Here is an 11690-nt window from a genome sequence, read left to right as displayed (position 1 = left end):
CAACACATAATCAGCGCCTGTAGCCTCATTATCCTGAGGTGAATCCAGCTGCTCTACCGGCCATAACACAGCTGTTATGCTGCTTCTCTTATTATCTAGACATCTAGCCACAGACCGGGGTGAAGAGAACAACATGGCTGCCAAAACTGGAGCCTGCTTCCTTTCATCATCACACTGAGGCCAACTGGCAAATCAATCTGTGTTTTCTGGTTGGAGTTGGAGGACACTGAGTGAGTGAGTGAGTGAGTGAGTGAGCGAGTGAGCGAGGACTCGGACCTACTGCAGTCCATAGCACTTAGCAAGGCTGGGGCAAGTGGGGGGGGGGAGTATTTGTGAAGCGGTCTGGTCATGGGCTATGAGGTACTGATACAAAACACTCGCCACAAAACCTGACTTTGCCCTTGCCGAGCTCCCCTCTCTCCCACTCTCTCCCACGCTTGATGCTTTCTGATTACCAAGGCTAGGACTGCTAGCTAGATAATAACAGGTGGCTGTGGCAGGCGATGCATCACAATCACTCTCCCTTCCCGCCACCGTCATGACACGGCAAGGTCATGGTGGTTTTCCCTCTTCTGTGTCGGAGAGATGCTGTCACCGTCACACAATACCTATGCACTGTACCTAGCAATCTGTTCGGCTGAAAGAGGACATCTAGATGCTAGGAAGGGGAGGGGGATGTGAGAAATGTCTGGATCAGGACACTTAAAGTTAAACACTTGGCTTTATTATACCATTGTATGACTCATATGTTTTTTGCTGTTATTTTACCAGGTAAGTTGACTGAGAACACGTTCTCATTTACAGCAACGACCTGGGGAATAGTGATATACTGTAACGCATTCACAGCTAAACACATTCTGCCATTCAAGATGTCCTTGCGATGTTTGTACTGGGCAAGTGTGTGTAAAAATGAACATCCCGCTCATGTCTCTCGGCCAATGAGATAATAGGATACATTTCCTTTGAGAAATTGTTTTTTTGATGAGGGGATATTAACAACTTGTGGGGTGTGGTCATATGCCACATCAGTCGAGGCACCATGTGAGGTCAGGAAGAGACCGGTGTAAAAGAAACTGTGTGGAACAGTTTGGCTGGGCGTCATACAGCCACTCTGTAGAGGTCATAGAGCGGCTGTATGCTTTGGGTATGTTATGCAGCCAAGCTTTCTGTTTTAGATCCCTCATCGAATGGCCCCGAGTCTCCTCAAAAGCATTTTAAGAGACAATAATAAGCCGGGGTACTTGGTTGGCTGTTTGCCAGCAAGCAGCACTAAAGGCAGGTTTGGCGAAGTTGATTGAAGACCCATCTAACTGTTCATTACAGGTTGGCTCGCTCCTCAAGCGCCATTACCAAATGAAGGCAAGAACCACTTGTCTATATGAAGTAGATGAGTAATGCATAGACAAACCAACACTACCACAATCTTCACAACTTGACTGAGTTTCTATGCCTACATAAAGGATGTGCACACCGCACAGGTTCACGAAGGTTAGATTCCAGGCTACATTTCATTGGTCGGAAACATCAAGCCTATTCTTTATATAGGCCTCGGCTATCGGTCTACATGAGTAGAGTGCCGAGAAGGAGACATTGAACCGCTCTCCTCTCTGAAGTAGCAGAGTAATCTCGCCTGTATAAAGCGATCAGTCTCACAGAACTCTGAGTCATCAGACCGGAGAGGAGTATAATTCTATTCTAGAATGAGATGAAGAAAGATGAGCCTAGACAGAGATGTCAAAACCACCAACATTCTTCAGGAAATATAGACCTATCAGCATTGCCAGCTGCGGAGCCGAATGGAACTTAAGTGATAAGATTGGAACAATTGGTTTGACTTCTCATGAATACTTCCTAGGGTGTTTGGTGACATCATCTTAATCCTTTATGTCATCTCAGGCGCTACCTGGAAAACTACTCGGAGTAGGCCTATCTGACTGAAATATCCACCTCTGGTCCTTGGACCACACCATTTCCCACCTTCTTAGCTCACTTACTGCACACCAGGCCCCCTTTCTCTCTTTCCATCTCTCACTCGCTCCATACAGTATGTCTCTCTCTCCTCTGTTCCCTCTCACCCAACACTCAGCCCAGGGTCGCACATGGCTGATAAGAGGAGGGCTTTTGATTCCTGAGGCCCTGCGTGTTCTAGTGTTTTGGAGTGTTCTGTGTGCCAGGGTTGTTATGTAAAAGGTTGTTGTGCATTTGTTGTGTATGACCAAAAAGGGTCTAGCTCATTTGAGGAGAGGTGTGGTGTGGTGCTGGGCCTCTCAATGGCTTAGCCAACTGCCACATGCCACTCACACTTCCCAATGAATTGAACACAATGAATTGCCGTTCCATCCCCATTCTTGGCCCCCCTCCTTTATTCAATCTTCCCTCTCTTCTCTGTTATCCCGCCTTCCATTCCCCACCTCTCCCATGGGAGTAGCCGCTGTCTGACTGACATTCAGGACCATTGTGTCATTATAGCTGGTCTCTAGGGCTGGCTGCTGTGACTGACAGTTACCACAGTGACTGACACTTCATCTGCGTTGACTGACACCCAGGGGCTGTGGTCCCACAGCGGAGGAAACCAATAAAGCCGAGATATGAGAGGAAGACGACATAGACACGGGTGGATTAAAATATGTCAAAGATATTGAGTCAAATGAGACAATGCAATACCACCGGGTTATTGCTCGATAATAAAGTCATATGCAGTCTGATTGAAAATAAAAATGACCAAAAATATAAAACGCAACATGTAAAGTGTTGGTCCCATGTTTCATGAGCGGAAGTAAAAGAAATGTTCCATACCCACAAAAAGCTTCTTTCTCAAATGTTGTGCACACATTTGTTTACAATCCCTGTTAGTGAGCATTTCTCCTTTGCCAAGATAATCAATCCACCTGACAGTGGGGGATTTCAAGAAGCTGACTAAACAGTATGACCTCTACACACGTGCACCTTGTGCTGGGGACAATACAAGTGCACATTTTAGAATGGCCTTTTGTCACACAACACAATGCGACAGATGTCTCATTCCTGCATGCTGACTGCAGGAATGTCCACCAGAGCTGTTGCCAAAGAATTTAAATGTTAATTTCTCTACCATAAGCCACCTCCGACTTCGCTTTAGAGAATTTGGCAGTACGTCCAACCGGCCTCACAACCGCAGACCACGTGTATAGCGTCGCGTGGGTCAGCAGTTTGCTGATGTCCACGTTGTGAACAGAGTGCCCCATGGTGACGGTGGGGTTATGGTATGTGCAGGCATAAGCTACGGACAACAAACACAATTGCATTTTATCGATGGCAATTTGAATGCATAGAGATACCGTGACAAAAACCTTGAGGTCCATTCATCCGCCGCCATCACCTAACGATTCAGCATGATAATGCACGGCCGCATGTCGAAGGATCTGTACACAATTCCTGGAAGCTGAACATGTCCCAGTTCTTCCATGGCCTGCATACTCACCAGACATGTCACCCAATGTGCAGGTTTGGGATGCTCTGGATCGACGTGTACGACAGAGTGTTCCGGTTCCTGACAATTTTCAGCAACGTCGCACAGCCATTGAAGAGGATTGGGCCAACATTTCTCAGGCCACAAACCCCAGCCTGATCTCGATCCTTATATGAACTGTAACTCAGTAAATATTTGAAACTGTTGCATGTTGCGTTTATATTTTTGTTCAGTATAGTTTGTTTTCCATTATAAGTAGCAGATTCACGTAGCAGATATTGAACGTTGTAGTAAATTTGATCCAAGCCAAACCCAATCCTACAATAGATGGCTACGCTACAGTCCAACATCAATGCAAATAAAGGGAATAGCAGCTTTTGATTCCCTCCTCAACAACAGCATGCTGCTCTCTCTCTCTCTCTCCCCTCCACCCCGCCACTGCATCCACTTCAATCACTTTATTACATTCACCCCCCAGTCACCCCCCTCCTCCATCCCTCCATCGACCATCCATCCCTTGTTTACTCACTCTTGTTCTTTCTCCACCACCACCCATCCCCCATCTGACCTGCTCTCCCTCTTCTTCTCCTCCTATTCACTCTCTCCCTCTCCTCCTCCTCCTCCGTCTACTACCTGCCCAATGCTACAGGCTGACAGAAGAAAGCACTCCAAATCACATTAGGCTGTGCTGTGCTGTACTGTGTGATTGTATTAGGCCGGCAGCAGTATCAGGCCTGTAACTCAGGCCGATTATAATGTCCTGGCAGTTGAAGAAAGGGGGCTGAGAGCGGACTGAAGACCGATCGGCCGGGGCGGAAAATGACTGGCTGGAGATTGATTTCTGGCTCCGTTGAAAAGCCTGCTAAAAACAGGGAAAACAACCAGGGAGGTGTCTTGAGAGACAAGAAAGAGGGAGAGGAGGAGGGTGAGGAGGATAGCAGGTAGGATAGCGGCAGGGTAGCCTAGTGGATAGAGCGTTGGGCTAGTAACCGAAAGGTTGCAAGTTCGAATCCCCGAGCTGACAAGGTACAAATCTGTCGTTCTGCCCTTGAACAAGGCAGTTAACCCACTGTTCCTAGGCTGTCATAGAAAATAAGAATTTGCTCTTAACTGACTTGCCTAGTTAAATAAATGTAAAAAAGAGACAGCATGATGCCAACAAGAGAACAGTGACTCAATCAGCTTCCGTCTACCATTCAGGTGGCAGTTTGTGTCGAGGTCGCCATTCATTGTGCTTTGCCAGTCTCATTGTACAGTAGATAATTGGCTAGCCTAAAAGTAGCCTACCGCCACCTCTCACCCTTAAATACAGTTGTGACAGGATTGGTCCTGAAACCCTCCACAATAACAATTTCTGGTATTGACAGAGCTGGGAAACACTGAACACACTCAAATCAGCTCTACGGGATGAAAAGTTACAACTGAGTCAACAACCAAACTAATCTTATTTAGTGTGATAGAGAGGACAGTGAGTCATATGTGGGGGAGTGTGTGTGTGTGTTAAAGCCATATCTTACTCTGAGGCCCTGGCGTCAGTGGTTATTTGGTGTGTGTGTGTGTGTGTGTGTGTGTGTGTGTGTGTGTGTGTGTGTGTGTGTGTGTTAGGGCTGGCACAATTACCGTATAACCGACGGTTATGGATGAAGACCGTCATGAAAATAAAAAAAACCTGTCACAACCGTAAAAATAAATACAAATCAATCATTTGGAAGGAACAGCTGACTGAAGACAGGACAGCGTGCATTCGTAACACAAAACTTTGTTGCTCCTTGCTGAAAAAAGCAAGGTGTTGTAGCAAACGAGGCAGCACCCCTGACAATGCAGCAGCAACACACATAGAAATAGAATGAATACGCTTGGAACTTCTAACCCTGGCGACTTGACTGGTAAACTCATTGGTACACTCGCAATGGCAGCCTGGTATGGTGATGCAATCGTTTCCATGGTTATGCAAATGATGTTAACTGATGTGGTTCATGCAATGGAATGTATATTTTGTAATGTCAGTTGAGTTGAATCAACAAATTCACAGCACATATTGATAGGTCCGGATCTTGCTTTTGCTTCCTGCTTCGCTCCTAAGGGTACACTCGCAATGTTGTTGTTTTGTTGTTGCTGTCATTTAGCAGACACTCTTATCCAGAGTGACTTACAGTACGTTTTCATACTTCTTCCCCATTTTTGGTCCCCCGTTGTAATCAAACTCACAATCCTGGCGTTTCAAGTGCCATTCTCTATCAACTGAGCCACATGGGATCATGTGGACCACCAATCCACCTAGTATGCCATCATTGATTTAAATGGGGACGCCGGTTCTATTCATTCTATTTCTACGGCAGCACATGCAGTCAGGAGCGGAGGAGAGGCGAAAATGGGCATAAAATGTAGGGTTTTTTTGCTATTCAAACAGTTATTACAGAGACCGGGGTCATTTGGCTGGCCAATTACTGTCAACCAAAATTCCATGACCGTCACAGCCCGAGTGTGTGTGTGTGTGTGTGTGTGTGTACACTAGCTCTTATAAAAGCCACATGATCCACATGCATGGAGAAACAGGAGTAGAACTAATAAATATGTACGATGCGATTTCTGAAAGAGACATTGATTTTCTCTACCTACTCTCTTTCCCTGCATTGGTTAAATGCAATGAGACTTTCTGAGGAGAAATTCACTGGAATCCCTGTCAAGGTACTGCAGTATAATGAAGACTATTGTTAATGTTAAAAGTCCCTCCAACCACAGCATATAAACACATTTGCATAGTGCACTTGGCAGACAGAGTACTAGATTCAGTGTTGAGTCACCAGCAGTGTAGAAAACCGCCACAGAACGCATCTTGTTCTCTGTTAGCCTACTTGGCTTGCGTTTGGTACAATCAGTGATAACTGAAGTTGCGTTCCAAATGACACCCTATTCCCTATGTAGTGCACTACATTTGACCAGGGCCCATAGGGCTCTCATAGGGTTCCAAAAGGGAGCTGGTCAAAGGTAGCGCACTACATAGGGAATAGGGTGCCATTTGGGAGACATTCAGAGATGGTCACACTGCTCAACATTAAAAAACAAGATCTTATTTCGTGGTTAATTTCATACCAAACAAATTACAATCTATACAGAGACTATACCATGGACTGGTGTTCCTACCATACACAATACTTTGTCCATACACTGAATGGTAAATTGCATCCCTGAATGACTTTATAGCTAACTAACTACCGTAAATTCCGGACTATAAGCCGCAACTTTTTTCCCAGGCTTTGAACCTCGCGGCTTAAACAATGACGCGGCTAATATATGGATTTTTCCCGCTTTCAATTTTTTTTCTCCAAAAAAACACATTCTGTGACGTGCTCAGTTTTTTGGCAGCATGAAGCTTTCATTAGACCAATGAAATTGCCGAACGGGTTAAGGTCAAACAACTTTTTTGTTTACTGTTTAGATTAAATCGAGCCCTCTCAAACTTCCCATCATTCTGATTACGGTAGTCATTTTGTCACCCTCATCATGGCAAAGACACGGAGAAATGCATATGATGCAGCTTTCAAGTTGAAGGCGATTGATCTGGCTGATGGAAAAGGAAATAGAGCTGCTGCACGGGAGCTTGGTCTTAATGAGTCGATGATAAGACGTTGGAAACAGCAGCGTGAGGAATTGACTCAGTGCAAAAAGACAACTAAAGCTTACTGCTAATTTTTTATTACAAGCCGTGTTTCGTTAAAGCCTATTTATTTTTGTTACAAGCCGTGTTTCGTTAAAGCCTATTTATTTTTGTTACATGCCGTGTTTCGTTAAAGCCTATTTATTTTTGTTACATGCCGTGTTTCGTTAAAGCCTATTTATTTTTGTTACAAGCCGTGTTTCGTTAAAGCCTATTTATTTTTGTTACAAGCCTTGTTTCGTTAAAGCCTGTGTAAAGTTCATTTGTTTCAATGTACCGGTAGGCACCTGCGGCTTATAGACATGTGCGGCTTATTTATGTTCAAAATAATATTTGTTTTTAAATTCAGTGGGTGCGGCTTATATTCAGGTACGCTTAATAGTCTGGAAATTACGGTAACTAAAATGTAGAATATTGAGCACAAGCAAATCAACCCCGAGCTCTCGAAAACCCTTCTCCGTATGTAGGGTTTTCAGCCATTACATACGTCCACATTTGGCTCCGTGTCAACTACAATTCCGACAATGTGTTTTAACATTTAGAAACTTCAACCATCGCTTTCGCAACGGTTTTCAAAACATATGCTAATATGCCCCTTATCTTTCATGTCAGCGAGAAAGAATCTTTCAAATAATAAAAAAAAAAAGATAATTCCTGTAGCAGTTTTGCACAGATCCATACACTGTGGCCCTCCAGTTGACGAACTACACTTCCTCCCCAGTTAGCTTACACACAGGTGTTCAGAGCATGCTAGACAGACCACCACCTGTGCTAATTGGCTGTGTCTTCCGTGAACAAGCGCTGTAACATGGAGATATGGCCGTGCGGAAACAGTAACCCTAAACCCTATAAAAAGGTGTGTATTCATTTGCCTTTTGTTTTTTGAAAATGACTTCTTGTTGATATGAAAAATGCGTTCTTTGTGTTTCCAAAACAGTACCACAAGTGATGTATATTAATGTTTAGAGTAAGCATTGGGGCTCTTAATAAAACTCCTCCGGTCAGAAGTTTCTATCGTCAATAGGCGCTAAAGTAGTTTGCGTCTATGAATGGAATAATCAACCACATGAATACCTGAAAACAGACCTACAGACTGCAATCATTCAGTCGCATTTTGCGCCCCTTTTTTATTTGATTATTTTATTTCATCTTTATTTAACTAGGCAAGTCAATTAAGAACAAATTCTTATTTACAATGATGGCCCACACTGGCCAAACCCGGACGACGCTGGGCCAATTGTGCGCAACCCTATGGGACTCCCAATCACAGCCGGGTTGTGATACAGCCTGGATTCGAACCAGGGTGTCTGTAGGGACGCCTCAGTGCCTTAGACCTCTGCGCCACTCTTTGAGTTGGCTGTGCGAGTAACATTTTTTTTTAAGTGGTCAAATCGGTGCGAGCTGCACATTCTACATGGTCACTCAAAAATGTCCTATTTTTTTAGGATGCAAAAACCATGATTTGGTCAAACAGTAAAGTGCATTATCCTCATGATTCCTGTAAAGAAAGTGTCTGCCTGCCCCTATGCTTGTTTCGCAGGGGCCTGCTGCGGTGTCCAGCAAGACTCTCTCCTCTTTCCAGGGAAAAAAATAAAGTTTCCGATTGTATAACATTTTAAAATCCATTTGCGGGGAAAACACAGCTATCTTGTTGTCACAGATAAAGAGAGAAGGGTAATATATTTACAGACTATAGCCTGGCCTATAGGTCAGGTATTAATCAAGCCCTGTGCATTGCTTAGCCAACACTGCACTCCAAAAACACCTTAAAGTAAATACCAGGACATCCGCACTGTGGGATAATATCATCTTGTTCCTGTGCAGCAGAAATGAATAATGAGTTTGGGATCTACTTCCTGCAGTAAAGCTATTTATCAAACTATTAGTAGTTAAAAAGTGCTGTTTCTTTATATAATCAAGGGAAATTGGGTTTCTTTGAACATTGGGTCTGTCTGTCAGTCAATCATTGGTTTGATTTAAGCCAAAGCCAGCCTGAGTAACCGTACATACTCGGGAGCCTTACATGGCGCCCTTACATGGCTCCCGAGTGGCGCAGCGGTCTAAGGCACTGCATCTCAGTGCAAGAGACATCACTGCAGTCCCTGTTTCGAATCCAGGCTGCATCACATCCAACCGTGATTGGGAGTCCCATAGGGCGGCGCACAATTGCGTCCAGGATAGGCCGTCATTGTAAATAAGAATTTGTTCTTAACCGACTTGCCTAGTTAATTAAAAGGTTAAATAAAATGTACTAAATTAAAAAAACAGTGACCTTCAAGTGACTACACCAATCAGTGAAGAGTACGTCAGCATTTACCAACCTATTGTGTTCTAAGCAGAGGCTATAGTGAGACGTAAGCAGTGTCCCAGAGTCAAATCAGAATGTTCTTAAAAGAACACGGAGGACAAAGGCACTCTTCATATAATGAAAATGTCTTTATTATAAACAGCACGTTCAATATAACAAAATCTTTCCAAAAAAAGTAATAATATGAAGAGCACTCCATGTTTTTTGATTACCCTTCACCAAAGAGCACCTTCAACCTAGAGTACAAACATTTTTCTACAAGTCACTCACCCAGCTCTGAGGCTCCGAGTAGCTTTGGTGATCTCAGCACCACCTACACCTTCTACAGGAGGCCTAAATGAGTGGAGTTTCACCTTAGTGTCAGTAGTGTTAGAGTGAATGAGCAGGGTCACTCACCCAGTTTGTTGAGGCTGATCGGGCAGCCTTGGTGACCTCATCCCCATCTACACCAGGGGTAAGCAACCCTGTCCCTGGAGTGCCACAGGTACTGCAGGATTTTGTTCCAAATACACCTGATCAACTGAGCGAATTGATCAGTTCAATGATTGGCTAAATTCAACACACCTGGCATTCCAGGTCGGTTAAATCAAAAACACTCCAGGACTAGCGATGCCTATCCCTGATCTACACTGTCTTTACAGTAGGCCCAAATGAGGTGAGTTAACCATGTCAGTACTACAGTACCCAGTTTGTTGAGGCTTTGAGCAGCCCCGTCAGTAGTACAGTGCATCAGAGGTGAACAGGCAGTGGTCGCTCACCCAGTTCGTTGAGGCTCTGGGCAGCCTTGGTGATCTCCCTGCTTCCCCCCTGGAGCTGGCCCTGCAGACGCTTGGACAGGTACAGGATTCTGATGATCCTTCGCAGCAGGTCACACGCCACCTGGGAAAAATAGGAAAATATATAACCAAACAAAATACAACCCCATCTGAACCAGTCTTTCTGAATCTATATGACAAGATGTGAGTGAACGTCAAATCTAATACGGAACGATCCTCTTTTGTCATAATTGACTGAAGATCACTCATTGGAAATGATCTCTAATCAAATCACTGTTGATATTTCCAAGTATTTAGTTTCCTATTGTAGCCTATATAGTAACAATGACGCCAACCATGGGCATAGTAATAGCGGTAATAATAACCGTGTGTCTACCAGCATGGTGGAGCTGTGTCTGGGGCTGAAGGACACAGAGAGGTCAGCAGTGTGTTTGGGCTTAGTAAACGATGCAGCCGAGACCTCGGGTCTGTCCCCTGAGCCTCTGTGACTGTCTGAATGCTTTATCTGTGCGTGGCCGAGAAGCTGCCATTTTGTGAGCGAACACTAGACTAAAATATAAACAAAGCACTCTCCTATTCCCCCTGGATGTATAGTCCGATCATTACCGGTCTCCAGACAGACAGAAACACACACACAGACAGAAACATACACAGACAGACGGGCAGAATACAAACACATACCCTAAAATCAAATCAAATTGTCTTGTCACATACACATGGTTAGCAGATGTTATTGCGAGTGTAGCGAAATGCTTGTGCTTTTAGTTCCGACCAACAAGTAATCTAACAATTTCACAACAACTACCTTTTACACACAAGTGTAAAGGAATGAATAAGAATATGTACCGTGAGGGAAAAAAGTATTTGATCCCCTGCTGATTTTGTACGTTTGCCCACTGACAAAGAAATGATCAGTCTATCATTTTAATGGTAGGTTTATTTGAACAGTGAGAAACAGAATAACAACAACAAAAATCCAGAAAAACGCATGTCAAAAATGTTATAAATTGATTTGCATTTTAATGAGGGAAATAAGTATTTGACCCCCTCTCAATCAGAAAGATTTCTGGCTCCCAGGTGTCTTTTATAGCCTGGCATGCCTGCCTGCTACTAGTATCTTCTCTGCAGGATGCATGTCTGTGGTGCAGAACAATGATAACACTCCACACACAACACACACACACACACACACACGATGACAAAGCTGAGAGCGAGAGCATCAGAAGACAGACAGAGCTAACACAGAGCCAAAGCCATGGGAGTGGAAGGAGCCAGTTAGAATCACAGTAACCTTTCGGACTGAAGCCATATTCCATCCATTTTTAAAAAGCCTTCCCCTCAACTCCACAGACGACGGAGCTGCAGTGTGGAGGCAGTGTGCGTGTGTGGACTGAGAGCCCGTAAACCTAGAGAGTCTATTTCGCTCTCTATCTAGACGTGGCTACCCAGCCTCAGACAGGACAGGGTCAGTTTGCTCACAAGAAGAAGTCTTATTTTAAC

At 44.3% G+C, this 11690-nt stretch overlaps 1 protein-coding gene across 2 annotated transcripts in view; it reads right to left on the bottom strand.

Moving 5' to 3' along the window:
- LOC115180419 (conserved oligomeric Golgi complex subunit 5) overlaps positions 1-11690 on the bottom strand; it is a 96947-nt gene that overhangs the window by 79572 nt on the left and 5685 nt on the right. For both annotated transcript variants that reach the window (XM_029742482.1, XM_029742483.1), the window contains exon 6: positions 10173-10293. In XM_029742482.1, the coding sequence (XP_029598342.1) occupies positions 10173-10293 (121 nt within the window). The remainder of the gene's footprint in view (positions 1-10172; positions 10294-11690) is intronic.

Source organism: Salmo trutta, chromosome 40 (genome assembly GCF_901001165.1).
Source record: "Salmo trutta chromosome 40, fSalTru1.1, whole genome shotgun sequence".
NCBI classification, from domain to species: Eukaryota; Metazoa; Chordata; class Actinopteri; order Salmoniformes; family Salmonidae; genus Salmo; species Salmo trutta.
The sequence above is the reverse complement of the archived record's forward strand: the minus strand, read 5'-3'. Positions and strand labels throughout refer to the sequence as shown.